This window comes from Ovis aries, chromosome 19 (assembly GCF_016772045.2).
Source record: "Ovis aries strain OAR_USU_Benz2616 breed Rambouillet chromosome 19, ARS-UI_Ramb_v3.0, whole genome shotgun sequence".
NCBI lineage: Eukaryota > Metazoa > Chordata > Mammalia > Artiodactyla > Bovidae > Ovis > Ovis aries.
The window spans coordinates 49,080,818-49,099,485 of NC_056072.1; the positions used below are offsets into that span (position 1 = coordinate 49,080,818).

Below are 18,668 nucleotides of genomic sequence, written 5' to 3' on the forward strand. Positions count from 1 at the left end.
GTGCCAGCATTTTGAAAGTTTATATAGAGGCCTTAATGGGGTTCAGCCACATATACTATCCAGATATTCTCAACAACACATGACTCTCAAGGCTGCATCCTTGAAAATGCCTCTCACTGTGGGAATGGTGGGTAGATCATACATTTCAAGGACAAGAGAGGCAGTGTTCAGTTCAGTTCAGTCACTCAGTTGTGTCTGACTCTTGGCGACCCCATGGACGTATGTCAGGGTTCCCTGTCCATCACCAACTCCCGGAGCTTGCTCAAACGCATGTCCATTGAGTCAGTGATGCCATCCAACCATCTCATCCTCTGTCGTCCCCTTCTCCTCCTGCCTTTAATCTTTCCCAGCATTAGGGTCTTTTCCAATGAGTCAGTTTTTTGTACCAGGTGGCCAAAGTACTGGAATTTCAGCTTCAGTATCAGTCCCTCCAATGAATATTCAGGACTGATTTCCTGGAGGATTATTGACTGGTTTAATCTCCTTGCAGTCCAAGGGACTCTCAAGAGTCTTCTCCAACACCACAGTTCAAAAGCATCAATTCTTCAGCACTCAGCTTTCTTTATAGTCCAACTCTCACATCCATACATGACCACTGGAAAAACCATAGCTTTGACTAGACGGACCTTTGTTGGCAAAGTAACGTCTCTGCTTTTTACTGTGCTGTCTGGGTTGGTCACAGCTTTTCTTCCAAGGAGAGGGAGGGGGTGACAGGCATCCAATTGCCCAAGTCTCTCTCATGTGTCAGCGGCAGCATGTCTTTTCAACGACCACTTCCAATAACTTGCTGCTCACTTTAGGGGCTGTAACTTCACACTTGGCCTCCGAGTTAGAATCTGAACCCCAAAGTGAAAATGGTTAGAGTGCATGGCCCCTGTCCTCATTCCTACCTCAAACTCTGTCCCTCACTCATTGACCCTGAATGGAGGCCTAGACTCATTCTCTTCCAGACCTTACTGATGTGGGAGGTTCCATAGGCTTGGGGTTGGGGGTGGGGAAAGAAGGCATTCCACTTCTAGCTGAACCTTCTGGTGAGTGTCAGCCTCTAGGTGATCACAGACCCAGAGCTGAGAAGGCAGAAGCTGGGTCTTCCTCACCCTCTCCCCAGTTTCTGCAAGAACTGGTCCTCTGACAGTCCCTTCTTGTGACAAGGTGCCACCTGGGGTTAGACTGGGGCCTAAGTGATGATAAAAGGCCGATTAAGAGGTCAAGCCTAGGCTGTCCTTCTGCCCATCCAGGCACTGCTGTTTCACGGTTCTCTGCAGAGAGAGGTGGTCTGAGGTCTTGCATTATTCCCCATCCAAGCTGCAAGCCCAGAAGCCCTACCTGACCCGGCTCCATCTCCTCTGCCCTGGCAAGTGGGTCCCTCCGCTCACATTTCCCAGAGGCCTCCTGCTCCAGCTCTCTGTCTTGCACTGGGGCTTGAGCTGTGTCTCTCCTATTTTTTGTCCCTCTGTGTCCTGGCCCTGTGTCTCGCTCAGGTTCTGGTCTTTCTCTCTTGCTCTGAAGGATTTCTGTCCCCTCTCCCCTCATTTCCCTCTCTTGTGTTCAGTGACTCAGAGTTAAGAGCAAGGACTTTGGAACCAAACTGAGCTAAGTCACACCAACGTGGCTTCCCCACTCACTGCTGCGTGGCCATGGATATGTCATTTTTCCTATCTGAGCCCCAGTTCCCTGAGCTGTGAAGTGGGGCTAATAATCCTCATCGTTCAGTGTGACTGTCAAGCAGCATAAAAATTCAGCCTTAGCAAAAGAACGAGGAAAGAAGGTTACATTTACACACCTTAAAAACCAGCAGTCAGAGTGGGAGGGGACTCATGTTTAGTCCAATTAAGAACACCAAAGGCTCCCTACCATCAAAATCAACTGCAAATGCTTGGGGCTTCCCTAGTAGCTCAGTGGTAAAGAAGCCGCTTGCCAGTGCAGAAGACATGGGTTCCATCTGTGGTCTGGGAAGATCCCACACGCCAGGGAGCAACTAGGCCCGTGCGCCACACCTACTGTGACGGTGCCCTAGAGCCCAGGAGCTGCAACTACAGAGCCCTGACGTCACAGCTACTGAATCCCGAGTGCCCTGGAGCCCGTGCTCTGCAACGAGAGAAGCCGCCGCAACTAAAGAGAAACCCACGCAGCAACGAAGACCCAGCGCAGCTGTAAATAAATACATGACATTACAACGTCTTTTAAAAAGAAGGATAAAAGGTTATATACATGAAACTACTACCAATAATTACATTAGGAGTGCGAGGGTGCGTGCTGAGTCACTTCAGTCATGTCTGGCTCTTTGCAGCCCTATGGACTGTAGCCCTCCAGGCTCCCCTGTTCATGGGATTCTGGAGGCAAGAATACTGGGGTGGGTTGCCATGCCCTCCTCCAGGGGACCCTCCTGACCCAGGGATCAAACCCACATCTCTTATGTCTTCTGTGACAAGAGTTGAATTGCTGATCCACTTATATAATACCGGGGACCTCTGTGAGGACCCTAGGACCAGCAAACCTGCTTTCCTTCCCCTTCAGGCTCGGGGCTGGGAGTATATTCAAGGGGCTGATCCCATTGACACTCATTGACTCCTCCTTATTTCTTTCTGCCCCTCCCGGAAGGGATCTACTGAGAACCTCTAGGAGGAAACTCTGGTAGAGGTGGCAGAGAATGGTGGGGATAGGATAGGAGAATGGGGAGAGACCCCAGAATGCTGGCCCTTCTGTGGGTCGCCCGCAGTGGTCCTGAGGGCTGCCTGTGTTTGGTTTCCTGTGCTGTGTCCCTTACCCCGGCCCCAGGAGATGTACCCTCATCATGTTCAAGCCAGCACACCTGCAAAAGCTCCCCTTGGATGATGTTAGCCCTATGCTCCTCCGCCCCTGAGGAGGCTCCTCCCTGCCCACTGGCTTGAGTCTGAGCAGGTCCTGGTGGCATTCAAAACCCCAACACCCTCCTTGCTTCTAGGCTCACCACATCCACCAACACCCCAGTCCCTGGCCTCCTCCCTAATCAGTGGTAAGGTCTCTGACTTCAGTTTCCTCATCTGTGAAGTGGGGTGAACGTCATCAGCGTCAGCAGCGACTAGGGGCTAGGCTATGGCGGCAGGTTAATGGGGGCGTTACACTGATGTGGGTCTCCCAGGGGTCTGGCCAACACCTCCATCTTCAGACGGATGCTTCCTGTGCCTTCTCTGTCCCGTGCATTGTACTCCACTATTTCCCCATTCTCCAGTAATCTTGTTCTTTCCACTCGCCCACTCATTAACTTCACACTGACACTCCCTTTCAGCCTTCATCCTCCTCTTCTCTTCAACTGCTCTCCCCCGAGCCCCGCACTGGCTTTCTCCACACCCCCTCTTCACACCACAGTGCAGTTCTCAGTGACCCCCGGGGCTGTGACCCTGAGCGGACCAGGGCCTCACTGTAGCCAAGTGGGTCTTCAGAGGCCAAGAACAGACAGAGGTGGGGCCCTGCTTGTGCGGTGTTTGACTGACACCCTCGTCTCCTCACTGCGACCTCGAGGTCCTCAGGGAAAGGAGAAGAAGATAGAAAACTGTTTGAGGCCACTTGAGCCTGAGATGTGGGTCCTGGCTGGTCCCGAGGTCTTAGGGGTTTTCTGGCCTGTGTGGTTCTTGCTTTCCCAGGGACCTAATAACCAGGAGACTTACAGATAGGTAAGTTTAGCCACAGGAAGGGAGTTTACTTTGTTCCCCTAACTCTGATATCCTCATCAGAGATGATCATTGTTAATTTTTGTAGATATCTTCCTAATTTCTACCACCTTTTAAAATAATACCTTTACAAGATATGTATATAAATCTATGCTTTTATTTAGTTCATTTTGATTTGATGAACTTGCTTAATCCTGCTAAATCTTGTACACGCTTCTATATCAGTACATAGAGGGCACACTCATTGCTTCTAACTGTTATTTGGTATACCATTGTTTAAACGAATTGAAATCAGGACTGCCCTGGTGGTCCACTAGCTAAGACTCTGCACTCCCAACGCAAGGGGCCCAGTTCCACCCCTGGTCGGAGACCCAGAGCCTACATGCCACAATTAGAAGATCCCAAATGCTGCAATGAAGATCAAAGATCCTAAGGGCGACAGCTACCACCCGGCACAGCCAAACGAACAAACAAATATAACCATGAAATTAAATGAATTGAATTTTATCATACTCAGTGAAGTAAGCCACAAAGAGAAAGACAAATGCCATATGATACTCATACGTAGGATCTAAAATATGACACAGATGAACTTATCTATGGAACAGAAACAGACTCACATAGATAACAAACTTGTGGTTGCCAAAGAGGAGGAAGAGTGGGGGAGAGACGGACTGGGAGTTTGGGATTAGCAGACACAAACTATTATGTATAACATGGATAAACAAGGTCCTACTGTGTAGTGCAGGGAGCTATATCATATATGCTATGATAATCCATAATGGAAAAGAATATGAAAAAGAATGTATATTATATATAACTGAACCGCTTTGCTGTATAGCAGACATTAACACAGCGTTATAAATCAATTACTTCAATAAAATAAATTTAAAAAATAAATGAACCGAAACCCTCTTAACGAATACCAGGCAGGCTTTAATGAGCAGCGTTATATACCTTTGCATCAGTGGGTCAGTATTTGAGGTGTTCTTCTTTGTAACCAGAACTGTGTTCGTTTAGGTAGGAAAGAAAGGGCAGGTTCTTAAGTTTTCCTTAGAAGAGGCTCAGCTGTTGGGAGTCATTCTGGTGCCTGAGTCATAGGTGCCCTTATGACATCACGCTCTCTCCTTCCTCCCCTCCATCTCTTCCGGCCAGAGCACTGGCTGGACAGCAGACCTGAAAGCGATGGGAACATCTAGCCCCTAACCATGGGTAATTTCGTAGAGTTAAGACCTAAGGCGGTTTGACTATCCAACCCAAACAATGGGCATTTAATGTCTTATGAGGTAGATCTACCCAGGCTTCCTGGAGCTGGGTACATCTCCCATAGCTACCTCAGGGTGGGACCCCTTCTCATGTCTGAGATCCTAGGAAAGTCCAGGAAGCCTCATGTGTGGCTGACTTGGCCCCTAGTGGTGGGGAGAGCATCCTTACCTTCATGTTTTTCTCTCTAACCTCTGATAAGGACAGCAAACCTTCCAAATTATAACCACAGGTTATGATGAAGTCTCATTGATAGAACAGAGCTTGAAGGAGCAAAGGAGAGGAGAGCAAGGGATTCCACTTCCAACACCCTGCACCCCAGTGCCACTGCCCTCCCACCCCTCCCTGGGTAGAGGGATCTGGGATATTGTGTTGGGGACAGCCTTGACTTGTTGTATCTCTGGCCCTTGTGGCCCAGTGGAGTGACTCAAAGGTCTGTGACCATGTAATTTATTTTCCAAAGACAGATGCTTCAGGGAGTGAAAGGGCCCCTTATCAACATCACACCAGGACGACAGGCATAGACCCAGAATATGCTAGGCAAACTGGGACGAATGTCCACCACACACAGAGTAGGAAATGGAGAGGGATTGACTCCTCCTTGGCTGTCTTTTCCCTCTATTTCTTCCTTAGGTTGAGAGTCTAGCCAAGGTGTGCACTGAGGAGGAGGGCAGAGAGTGTGAATCCAGGCCTCACAGGGTTGAGAGTCTCAGAGTGGGGATTGTGTTTGGGCAATGCAAAGGGCAAAGTACAGGAAGATTGGGGGGGGGGTGTGCGCGTGCACATATGCGCATGCATCTTTGTAGTGAGGTATGTGTTGACTGGTGTTAAGGGCCTAAAGTGTGTGAGGCGCAGGAATCTTTTAACGTTTTGGTGAGGCAGAGGGAGGCAGCAGGCAGGTTTAACCTGAAGTCCGAGGTGAGACGGCAGGGAGAGCCAAAATGCCACTCTTCCCGCAGACGAGAGGTGGCTGAAGGCAAGAGTCCTGGTTCTCAGGTAGGTGGTCAGGTCCAGGCGAGATGTCTGTCTCTTTCACTTCTCGATCAGGGTGTTCCTGCTGTAGACGGTCAACCAGGTCCGTGCAAAACTGGGCAAGGTTGCAAGTGTGGGTGCACCTCCATTTTACAGATGGGGACCCCGAGACCCCGCGGACAAGATGAGGTTCCCATGTCCATTAACCGGAAGTGGCAGAAGCAGGACACTTAGTCGATATCGAGGTGCAGCTGCTGCTCACAACAGAGCTCCCGAACGTCGGGGAAACAGGCCCCTTTCTGCCACAACTTAGGGCCAAAATCTATGCGTTTCTTAAGTGTCCCCTGTTTTCTCTTTTAAGGCCCCAAAGTAAGAATCGTGATAAATGAAGAACACAAGGCAGCTGTTGCCATTCAGGCCTGGTGGCGGGGCACTCTGGTGCGCAGGACGCTGCTGCATGCGGCTCTCAAAGCGTGGATCATTCAATGCTGGTGGAAACAGAAGCTGGTGCAGCTGATGGAGAGCAGGCGACGGGTGGCCCTAGATGCCTTCGCAAGGCAAGAATGGGCAGTGGTCAAGCTACAATCCTGGGTCCGCATGTGGTGCATCCGCCTCCGTTATTTACGTTTGCTCCATGCCGTCCGCATCATCCAGGTCTATTGGCGATGGCATAGTTGTCACACCCGTGGTTTTATTCAGGGCCATTACAACCTCAAAGAAAACCAACTGAATCTTCAACTTGAAATCTCTTTGGGTTCACAAGCTTGTAGAGTACAACAATGCATACCACTTCCAATAAAGGAATGACCAGGTCTGCTATATCTGTGTCCCCAGCTCTTTTGTCAGACATACCTCAAGAAGGTCATTAGGGTAAGGATGGCAAATACTTGGCATCTCATAAATCAGCTCTGAGGAAGTGACAGTGGTTGCCTGGGGTTCTGTGTGGAGGATATTGAGAGTCTGGTGCTGGATGAGTGGGGTCTGTGGTTGATTAGCAATGTCTGCTGCCATGGCTAGGACAGTTGAGGTCGCAGGGCTGCCAAGTCAGCCAATTCCAGGGAGGCTCCTTCAGTGTGTGGTCTGTGTAAATGGTGCGTCAATGTAATCGTGCAACATGGAGGCCTGTGTCATCTTTTGCTCTTTTCCCCAAAGTCTTTAAAAACTACTATTTAAAAATGGTGGTAAATACATACATCATAAAGTTTCCCATTTTAACCATTTTTGAGTAAAGAGCTCAGTAACGTTAAGCATATTCACATTGTTGTACAGCTATCACAACTGTCTCTAGAACTTTATCTGCAAAATTGAAACTCTGTAACCACAACCTCTGGCAACCACTATTATACTTTTTTGTCTCTATGAATTAGATTACTCTAAATGCCTTGTATGAGTGGAATCATACAATATTTGTCCTTTTGTGATTATTTCACTTAGCATAAGGTCTTAAAAGCTCAGTTGTTTAGAGTATTTTTATATTAATGCTACCCTCTTGCCTTTCTCAGGGACTGTTTCTGTTGATTTACTTTTTTCCTTTGAATAGGCCATAATTTTCCCTTTCTCTGTATGCCTTGTAGTTTGTTTGTTTTTTTTTTTTTTTTGCTGTTGTTGTTCTTGTTGAAGATTGGACAATTGAGGGAGCTTCCCTGATGGCCTTGTGGCTACGACTCCATGCTCCCAAAGCAGGGAGCCTGGGCTCAGTCCCTGGCTAGGAAACTAGATCCCACATGGCCACAGCTAAGAGTTTGCATGACACAGTTAAGCCCCAGTGCAGCCAATAAATACATGAAATGAATGTTAAAAAAAAGGGTGGACATTTAATCTCACAATGTGGTTCTTCTAGAGGTCAGATTTTCACTCTTCCCCTGATTTTGCTGTTTTTGTTGGTTTGTTGTAGGGAGTCTCTGTGATGAGGATCAAAGTGAAAGTGAAGTCGCTCAGTCGTGTCCGACTCTTTGCGACCCCGTGGACTGTAGCCCACCAGGCTCCCCCGTCCATGGGATTCTCCAGGCAAGAGTACTGGAGTGGGTTGCCATTTCTGTGTAAACTTAAGGTCATCTTTGGGTTTTTCTGGGCCTGCACATTTCCCTGGGCATACATGGCAACTTTTAAAATTCTCCTTTATATGTGGTTGCTTTTAAGTGTCCTAGTCCTTGATTCCAAAAAGGGAAAAAAAGAAAGGAGGAGGAGGAGGAAAAAAAGGTTCTCTTTAAATCCCCTGGAAGTCACTTCAGGTGGAGGGTTACGGCGTTGCAACAATTGTCTGTGGGACTTGAAACCGTGGCCCCTGCCTCTGTTTCTGTACCTCTGTGATAACAAGCAGCCATCAGCAATCTGAGCACAGATCCCCAATATTGAAGCACAGACTCTTTATTGCTCACCTTGGATTCTGCAAGCGTCGTACACATTTCTCTAGAACTCATTTACGGCTGCCTGCCATAGTCTTGCAGGTCAGGGGGTCCGGGATGGATGGCCTGTACCATGATAAGAGCTGAAATTAACCAAAATTAGCCACAATTTACTGTCTAAGTTTCTGGAATTATGCCTTCAACTAGACCCTAAAGACTCTACTAGTAAACTGAACTAATACATTCAGTAAAGTTGCAGGATACAAAAATCAATGTACAAAAGTCGGTTGCATTTCTATATACTAAAAACAACCTATCTGAAAAAGAAATTAAGTCTCATTTACAACTGTATCAAAGACAATAAAATACCTAGGAATACATTTAACCAAGGAGGTAAAAGATCTATATATTGAAAACTAACAGAATGGAAGAAGATATAAATAAATGGAAAGATATCCCATGTTCAGGGCTCAGAAGAGTTGATATTGTTAAAATATCCTTACCACACAAAGCGATCCACAGACTCAGAGCAGTCCCCATCATAATTACAACTGCATTTTTCACATAAATAGAAAAAAGGTCCTACAATTTGCATATAACCATAAAAGATCTTGAGCCAGTCAAAGTATTGTTGAGAAAAGGGAACAAATCTGGAGGTATCACATTTCCTGATTACAAATTATATTATAAAACCATAATAATCAGAGCAGAACGGTATTGGAGGAAAAAAACCCAGATACATAGACCAATGGGACAGGATTGAGAGTCCAATAATGAACACATACATATATGTACGGTAAAGTAATATTTGACAAGGGTGCCAAGAAAATACTATTGATAAAGAACTGTCTTTTTCAGTAAATGGTGGGAAAACTGGATATCCACATGCAAAAGAATGAAATAGAGCCACGCTTTTACATCACGTGCAACCAACTCAAAGTGGATCAAAGACTTAAGCGTAAGACCTAAAACCACAAAACCTCTAGAAGAAAAGAGGGGAAAAACTGCTTGACGTTGGTCTTGGCAATATTTTTTTTTATATGTGACATCAAAAGCACAGGCAATAAAAGCAAAAATAAACCCAAGTGAGACACAGCAAATTAAAAAGCTTCTGCACAGCAAAGGAAACAACCAGCAATATGAAAAAGCACCTTACGGAACAAGAGAAAATATTTGTAAAACATGTGTCTGATAAGGGGCTAATCGCTAATATATACAAGGAACTCAAATAACCCGATAGTGAAGAAAAGCAAAAAACAAACAACAACAAAAGTAAACCTGATTTAAAAACGGCCAGTGACCTGATTAGACGTTTTCCAAAGAAGACATACAAATGGCTAACAGATGAAAAAATACTCAACACCACTAATAATGGACATGCAAATCAAAGCCATGCGAAACATAACCTCATACTTGTTAGAATGGCTATTATCAAAAACATAAATGGTACGTGTTGACGAAGGTGTGGAGATGGGGAAATCCTTGTACATTGCTAGTGGGACTTAGAAGTAAAAATCCACAACAAAACGTTAGTGGATCAAACCCAAAAATGTACAAAAGAAATTATGCACCAGGACCAAGTGGAAATTTATATCAGGTGAGCAAAGCTTCTTCACTTTTATTTATTATTTTTGGAGAGTGAAGGAGGCTTTTTAAACAATTAATTAATCAGGCTGCATTAGGTCTCAGCTGTGGCACGTGGGATCTTTCAGTGCAGCACGTTGTGTTCTTTATTGTGGCGCAAGGGCGTCTCTCCAGTTGTGGCCTGTTGGCTTTTCTCTGTAGTTATGATGTGGGCTCCAGAGTGCACGGGCTCAGTAGTTGTGGTTCAGGCTTAGTGGCTGCGGTGTGGCAGGCTTAGATGTTCCCTAGCATGTAGGATCTTGATTCCCTGACCAGGGATCGAATCTGTGTCCCCCGAACTGGAAGGCAGATTATTAACCATTGGATCGCCAGGGAAGTCCCAAGGCTACTTTAAACATTCAAAAATTAATTGATCCACCATATCAACGGGCCAGAGAAATCATATGACTATTTAATATAGACAAAAAAACCATTTGACAAAATCCAATGCCTAGTCATGATAAAAAGGAAATTCTTAGTGAGTTAGGAATACAGGGAACTACCTTAACTTAATAAAAAGAAATCTATATCTAACATTATACTTTTACTGTTTCTTGGCATGGTGAGTGATTTTCTATTGTATGATGGACATTTTGGATATTAGGAGGCTCTTGATGCTATTTAAATCTTCTGTTCTAGAAGGCAGCATCCTGTTTAGGTTTAGCATGTAGATGCTGGCCTACTTTTGTGGGCCCTATTTCCAATGAGAACATTCTTTTCTGGGTTCCTTCAATGCAGTTCTGGTCTGCTTTATTCTTTTGGTTCCACTGGATCCCTTCTGGTGCCCCCTGCAAGGTTGAAGGCATTTTTCTAGGCTCCTTCTTGTCATTAGATGGAGGGTTTAGGATGTTGGACTTCTGAAGTAGAGAGCAATACTCTGGCCTGTTCTCTGACCAGCTGATGCCAAACGGGTTTCCTACCCTGTCTCTGTTGGTGCTGCTGGATGAAAGAAGGGCCTACTTGGACTGCACTTTGCTGTTGGGTAGAGGGCCAGGAGGCTCCTGTTCTGGATCTTCTGTGGCTGGACAGACAGCCAGGGGCTGCTGGCTCTGGATTGCCTTCTGCCACTTAGTGGAAAGCGAGGAGATTCTAGGCCTTTCGGAGCTGGGGTACAGGAGGACCCCACTCCCTCTTCCCATCTAGTTTGTGGTGGGAGATGCATTGGCCTACTCAGGTTCTGCTGTTACTGTTGTGGGCAGATCAAGCCTGCTTCTGTTAGCAGATGAGAAATGCAGTGGGTTAGCCCACGTAGGTTGTGCTGTTACTGCTGCTGAGGACAGACTACGTCATCACTGCTAGCAGATACGGGGTGTGGTGGGGGTGGATAAGCCTGGGTTCCACTGTTGCTGTGAGCAGATTATGCCTACTGCTACCAGTGAGTGTGGGGCATGGGATGGGTTGGCTTATATGGGTACTGGACTCACTTCTGTAGGCAATTCAGTCTGCTGCTGCCACTGGACATAGATCTCCCTGCTGAGTCTCTGCTGGGCTTCTCTTATTTTGACCAGAGGGAGCATGTTTCTCACTTTGTTTTGTTTTGCTTTCCCTATGCCTGTTGTTGGTACTAGGTTGCAGACATATCTGACGTCCAGTCTGAGGTGTATGGCAGAGAAAACAAAACCCAGGGAATTCATCGAGGTGCACCTTTAAAAATCTTGAGATTCCTAGATAATCTGCCATCTTTCCACATTTCAGAGTCCTTTTATGATTGTCTGTTGAATTATTTCTAGAGTATTTAGTTTGTATTCAGAGAAGAGGAAAGGGGGAAAAATGAGTTACACCATCTTGTAGAAATGGAAGCTCTCATTCCTAGGTTTTTAGCCAAATAGAGTGCAGAACTTGTTTACACACACACACAAAGCCAAATATGTATAGCAGATTAATTTGTAACCACTCAAACTGGAAGAAACTCCAAATCTTTCAACTGGTAAAAACTTCTCATAACATTCTTAACATGGAATACCACTCAGCAATTAAAACAAATGAGTACGCACAATAGGAGAGTGAAGTCTCAGACACACTCTGCTAAATGAAAGGAAGCCAGACTCAAAAGGCTACAAAATATTCCTTTTATGATGTCCTGGAAAAGGGAAAACAATAGGTACAGATGAGTGGTTACTAGAGTCTGGTAGAGAGTAGTGGGCGAGTACAAAGGGGTACAGAAGAATCTTACTTTATGTATCTAGAAGCTCAGTTATTGGGTACATATATATTCTATCAAGGAATCGTTGTGACTGTTGAAAGATATAATACTGATGTTATATTTTTTTACAAAGTTCTCCTATTAAGGACATATATTAAAGCACTTATGGATTGAGTGGTATGATTTTTATTGTTTGCCTTTAAAAATTATTTTAACAAGAATGGAGTAGCTAACTCTGTAGCCTGATGTAGAGAGAATGCATAAGGGCAGAGAAATGACCACTGGATTTGGTCAGCTCGAATGCTGGTGATGTCCATCAGTGCAGTCTCAGTGAAGTGAGCTGAGCACAAGCCTGACTGGAATGGGTTGAAGAGAAAATAGTGGGAACTGAAATGGAAACAGTGATGGCATGTTTTGCTGTTAGGAGAAACAGAGAACTGGAAAGAAATTAAGATGGCATTTTTAAAAGATGGAAGAGGTAGACATTGATACTTTGGACAATAGGGTTATGAATGTAGGATCAAACACCTCAAGACGGCAGCAGGATAGTGGAGGGGTTAGCCTTTGATGGGATCAAAGACTCTTCATTTATTTCAACTGGAGGGAAGGCAGCATGTGTGGCCCATATGGAGCTGGGCTGGAGAATAAGGTGGTAAGAAGATGGGGGTCCAGTCTGTTCCCATTTCATCAGTTAAGTATGCTGCTCCTGATGCTAAGTTGCTTCAGTCGTGTCTGACTCTGTGCAGTCCCATAGATGGCAGCCCACCAGGCTCCCCCGTCCCTGGGATTCTCCAGGCAAGAACACTGGGGTGGGTTGCCATTTCCTTCTCCAATGCATGAAAGTGAAAAGTGAAAGTGAAGTCGCTCAGTCGTGTCCGACTCTTAGAGACCCCATGGACTGCAGCCTACCAGGCTCCTCTGTCCATGGGATTTTCCAGGCAAGAGTACTGGAGTGGGGTGCCATTGCCTTCTATGTCAGTTAAGTATGTGGTAACATATATCATCATTTTGGAGTTCAAGGGGAGAAGTAGAATCGGGCATTCAGAGAGGAGGTACTATGAATTATTCAATTCAGAAAAAATGAAATGCAAACACACCAGAGAAATTTATTGGGAAATCTGTCCAGTGGAGGCCTGCAGTCATGAGTATGAACTGGGACCACGCGTCATGGTTGAGTGCGAGCTGCGTGTCATTCTACTCTTCTGCAAGCACAAAGCAGGTAGATGATTAAGTTCATTCCACACACCTTTGCAGAGATTACAATAATTAAATACAGAATCTGAACTGGATAAAGTAGATACAAGGGCTTGTCAGGGATGATGGCTATAAAAAAATGGTAGAGTAAATGGATTGGAAGATCTTATCACATCTGAAGAAACATTCTATTAGTGATATTTGAAAAGTGAAGAAGAGAATAAAAAAAAAGAGTGAAATGAAAAAGCAATTTGGACAACAGTACAATTATTGGTAATGGTAAGGTCTAGAGCCACACTATTCAATGGAATAGCCACTAGCCATGTGTGGTTATTTAAGCTTAAATTAATTTCAATAAAATTTTAAACTCAATTCTTTAATTGCACCAGGCACATTTGAAGTCCTTCATAACCATGTGTGGCTCGTGGCTACTACACTGAACAGTACTGATACAGAACATTTCCATCAACACAGAAATTTCTATTGAGTAGCACTGGATTAGTAGGACAGGAGTGAGAATGGAGACAAGAGTAGAGATGGGGGTAAAATCAGTGGGAACCCTGTTTGTTGTACAGCCCTCAGGGAGAGGAGTTCTGGTAAGGGAATTGTGAAGACGGAGTTGAAGTGTCATGAACTCCTGTTTTCTGCCAGTCCCCAGGGTCATCACCGGCTCATCAGCATGCCCAGCCTCATCGAGACTAAGGCTGGCCTCCTGTCCTTCACCGGGGGCTGCACTACACTCCTCCCAGGAGAGTCAGCCTTTCACAGTCAGTCACATGTTGGCCTTTCCACTAGGTGATTGCCAAAGACACCTTGTCTAAGGCATCTGAGGCCACCCCCACCAACCTCAGGAGGACAGAGAAAAGCCTCAGTGTCCATTCTCACGTGCAAAGGTACCCAGAGTCTTCAGGAAGATGCAGCTTACCTGAGTCTCAGATTCCCAGTGAGAAGAAAGGAATGGGGTTGGGAATTGGGAGCTGGGACTTCTGACCCTGTTATATATATAGGTAGACTAGGACCTCAGTTTCTGTTTTGACAACTAAGTACGTGGCATATGGAACTGTCAGTCCAGAACAGGGTTTGTGGGCACAAAGGGAGAACCTCCCTGAAGTTCTTTCCCAGGGAGAAGAGGAGGCAGCATAGCTTAAGTCCTAAAATTTCCATTAGCAGAGGGGAAACCATGAGACATACTTTATGTCTGGTTAGACCTTTACTCTGGGACGGGAGACACAGTGCCCCCTCTTGCCATCCCTTAGGGGTTAATGATCTCAATGTGAAACTGCAGGTGAGTGGCTGTGACTACACAGTGGCCCCGGAGGAGAGCACAGGTCTGGCAGTTGTGGTACTGCCAGTGGTGTTGGATGACATAGATGGCATTGAGCACTTGGCAGTATCGCCAGTGGATGCGCCACATACGAACCAAAGACTGGAGCTTGACCACCGCCCTCTCTCTGTGTGCATAGGCGATCAGGGCTGCCCTCCGCTTCTTCTGCAGCAGCCTGTCCATCGTCAGTTTCCACCAGCTCTGAATGATCCAAGTGCTCAGGGCTGCATGCAACAGTGTCCGGCGCACCAGGGTGCCACGCCACCAGGCCTGGATCTTCTTGGCTGCTCTTTCTCTTCTTCCATTTTTAGCTTTCTAGGCAGAGATAAGAGAGACCACTCAGAGAACTGCCTGCCACCAACTTGTAGGATATTTCTGGAAAGTGCCTGGTTCTCTTCATTTCCCTACTTTGGAGAGTTCAGGACAGTAGCAGGACACTGATCAAGAGGCCCTAGGTGCTGAGTTCTCCTCTGCCAATAAGGACACATCTCCTTGCCCTCAGAGTCACAGCAGCCTCCTCATGATTACCTCTCAGGTGCATGGATCAAGGCAAAAACCATTAGTAACTAGAAGCAAGAATTAGGGGTATGAGGGACTTTGTTAGTCATATTCTACCCTATCAGTGCTTATTGGGTTTTGGAGGTTTGGCTTCATAGTGCTTATGCCTGGTATTCTCTGCTAATTCTAGTCCTACTGATTGATTGCTTTCTGCCACAACAGTGTATTTCAATATGGTTGTTGGCTTTTAACACCCTCATCATGTATTCTACTCCCAGCTTCTACATGTTGAGAACATTCTTTCTATTTCAGGGTCTTCACATTCTCATCTCCCGGCTCGTGTGTTTCTTGATAGCTTTGCTTTTCTCCATTCACTCGTCATGTCACAGTCAAACCCAGACCCAGAGTTCTTGCTGAGAATGGAGTGGAGGGAAAAGGAGCCAATGTTGAGTTGACTCCTGACTATCTTAAACTCAAAGATAACTGTGGCCTAAGAGGCACAATTCCACATCCTCGTGATACTGACATAAATGTCCTGGATATCTGTACATTATACAGAGATTTTACCTACCTCTCTTTTCTTCTTCTGCTCTTTCTTCCTCATCACAGTTATTTCTTCATAGTCCTCAATGACAATTTGAATTAAATGGCCCTCTTTCTGTTATCAGAAATAAATGGGAAATGAATGGAAGAGTGAAAGCTACTGTTTCTCTCTATGGCTCTGCACAAAAGCTACCTACTGCCTCACATCCCCCCTTTTTCCCAAACCCATAAAGTCTTGGGTGAGTCCTACCCACCCTCAAGCCTGCTTGAAGTATCTGAACACATCTCTTACACAAAACCGAACCCCCATGGCTTCTCTCTTGATGGTTCCTTCATTCGTCTACTTCCCAAGGTCTGGCACAAGTCATATGAGGGGGAAAGCCCTGAGTTAACAATGGCTTTATGACATGAGGATTAGGATATCTGCACATAGGCTGAGTCTTCCTCAGAAGCAAGATCCATGGGAACTTGTATTACCTGTCCACTTCCCTTCTGTCAGAAACGTATCAGAGCTCAGAGTAGAAAGACAGGGCATTCGTGTACCACTCCTCCAGTGAGGCCTGTCCACATCCTCTCTTAAAACTAGTCACACAGGAGGGCAAGAGGGACCATGGCAGTATAGCTCCATTCAGCACTCTTGTGTCTCCTCAGACTTAGCACTTCTTGTCTTCCCTGGATTCAGATTTTAGTAACTCAGTGCACCATCAGTCAGTTCAGTTCAGTTCAGTTCAGTCGCCCAGTTGTGTCCAACTCTTTGCAACCCCATGAGTCGCAGCACGCCAGGCCTCCCTGTCCATCACCAACTCCGAGTTCACTCAGACTCACGTCCATCGAGTCCGTCATGACATCCAGCCATCTCATCCTCTGTCGTCCTCTTCTCCTCCTGACCCCAATCCCTCCCAGCATCAGAGTCTTTTCCAATGAGTCAACTCTTCACATGAGGTGGCCAAAGTACTGGAGTTTCAGCTTTAGCATCATTCCTTCCAAAGAAATCCCAGGGTTGATCTCCTTCAGAATGGACTGGTTGGATCTCCTTGCAATCCAAGGGACTCTCAAGAGTCTTCTCCAACACCACAGTTCAAAAGCATCAATTCTTTGGCACTCAGCTTTCTTCACAGCCCAACTCTCACATCCATACATGACCACAGGAAAAACCATAGCCTTGACTAGACGGACCTTAGTCAGCAAAGTAATGTCTCTGCTTTTGAATATGCCATCTAGGTTGGTCATAACTTTTCTTCCAAGGACTAAGCCTCTTTTAATTTCATGGCTGCAATCACAATCTGCAGTGATTTTGGAGCCCCCCAAAATGAAGTCAGCCACTGTTTCCACTGTTTCCCCATCTATTTCCCATGAAGTGATGGGACCGGATGCCATGATCTTCGTTTTCTGAATGTTGAGCTTTAAGCCAACTTTTTCACTCTCCTCTCACTTTCATCAAGAGGCTTTTTAGTTCCTCTTCACTTTCTGCCATAAGGGTGGTGTCATCTGCATATCTGAGGTTATTGATATTTCTCCTGGCAATCTTGATTCCAGCTTGTGCTTCTTCCAGTCCAGCGTTTCTCATGATGTACTCTGCATAGAAGTTAAATAAGTAGGGTGACAATATACAGCCTCGACGTACTCCTTTTCCTATTTGGAACCAGTCTGTTGTTCCATTCCAGTTCTAACTGTTGCTTCCTGACCTGCATACAGATTTCTCAAGAGGCAGGTCAGGTGGTCTGGTATTCCCATCTCTGTCAGAATTGTCCACAGTTTATTGTGATCCACACAGTCAAAGGCTTTGGCATAGTCAAGAAAGCAGAAATAGATGTTTTTCTGGAACTCTCTTGCTTTTTCGATGATCCAGCGGATGTTGGCAATTTGATCTCTGGTTCCTCTGCCTTTTCTAAAACCAGCTTGAATATCAGGAATTTCACGGTTCACGTATTGCTGAAGCCTGGCTTGGAGAATTTTGAGCATTACTTCACTAGCATGTGAACCATAGGAAACTAGAAAGAGAGACCAGCTGGATCTAGAAAGCAGTAGAATAAAAGCAACAATATAAAACTAATTAAATAGAAAACAATAATGAGTAGTGCGAGGTAGATTTTGAAGGTGATATCTTTCAAATTGGAGCTTCCCTGGTGACTCAGTGGTAAAGAACTGACCTGCCAGTGCAGGAGACCTAAGAGAGGCGGGTTCAACCCCTGGGTTGGGAAGATCCCCTGGAGGAGGGCACAGCAACCCACTCTAGTTTTCTTGCCTGCAAAATCCCCTGGACAGAGGAGCCTGGTGGGCTACAGTCCACGGGGTCACAAAGAGTCAGACACGACTGAAGGGACTGAGCACACACACACAGAGTATATATGTCAGTGCCAAACTCTCACTTTATCCTCCCCCTCATGGCCTCATAACCATAAGTTTGTTTTCTACATCCATGACTCTACGTCTATTTTGTAAAAAGTTAATTTGTTTAATTAGGTCCTATTTGTTTATTTTTGCTTCTATTTCCAATATTCTGGGAGGTGGGTCATAGAGGATCCTGCTGTGATGTATGTCAGAGAGTGTTTTGCTTATGTTCTCTTCTAGGAGTTTTATAGTTTCTGATCTTACATTTAGATCTTTAATCCATTTTGAGTTTATTTTTGTGTATGGTGTTAGAAAGTGTTCTAGTTTCATTCTTTTACAAGTAGTTGACCAATTATCCCAGAACCACTTGTTAAAGAGATTTTTAATCCAGTGTATATTCTTGCCTCCTTTGTCAAAGATAAGGTGCCCATAGGTGTGTGGATTTATCTCTAGGCTTTCTATTTTGTTCCACTGATCTATATTTCTGTCTTTGTGCCAGTACCATACTGTCTTGACTGTGGCTTTGTAGTAGAGCCTGAAGTCAGGCAGGTTGATTCCTCCAGCTCCATTCTTCTTTCTCAAGATTGCCTTGGCTATTCGAAGTTTTTTGTATTTCCATACAAATTGTGAAATTATTTGTTCTAGCTCTGTGAAAAATACTGTAGATAGCTTGATAAGGAATTGCACTGAATCTATAAATTGCTTTGGGTAGTATACTCATTTTCACTATATTGATTCTTCCAATCCATGAACATGGTATATTTCTCCATCGATTAGTGTCC

The 18,668-nt window shown here is 45.4% G+C and overlaps 2 protein-coding genes across 2 annotated transcripts; one reads left to right on the forward strand and one right to left on the reverse strand.

The window, feature by feature from the left end:
- The first annotated feature begins 4,858 nt into the window (after positions 1-4,858).
- On the forward strand, positions 4,859-6,704 carry LOC101115831 (IQ domain-containing protein F5). The gene is made up of 2 exons (XM_004018420.4): positions 4,859-4,862; positions 6,247-6,704. The coding sequence occupies exons 1-2, from the start codon at positions 4,859-4,861 to the stop codon at positions 6,690-6,692; spliced, it is 450 nt and encodes a 149-aa protein (XP_004018469.1). The 3' UTR covers positions 6,693-6,704.
- Positions 6,705-14,442: 7,738 nt separating this feature from the next.
- On the reverse strand, positions 14,443-15,865 carry IQCF2 (IQ motif containing F2). The gene is made up of 3 exons (XM_004018421.4): positions 15,848-15,865; positions 15,584-15,670; positions 14,443-14,829 (listed from the first exon to the last, which is right to left on the reverse strand). Exons 1-3 carry the CDS (start codon positions 15,863-15,865, stop codon positions 14,443-14,445), a joined length of 492 nt encoding a protein of 163 aa, XP_004018470.1.
- Positions 15,866-18,668: the final 2,803 nt, after the last annotated feature.

Bases quoted from the DNA above. Each gene is read 5' to 3' on its own strand.
- IQCF2 (XM_004018421.4), bottom strand. The intron at 14,830-15,583 runs GTAGGTAAAATC...ATCTCTGCCTAG, and splicing joins AGCAGAAGAAGAAAAGAGAG to AAAGCTAAAAATGGAAGAAG.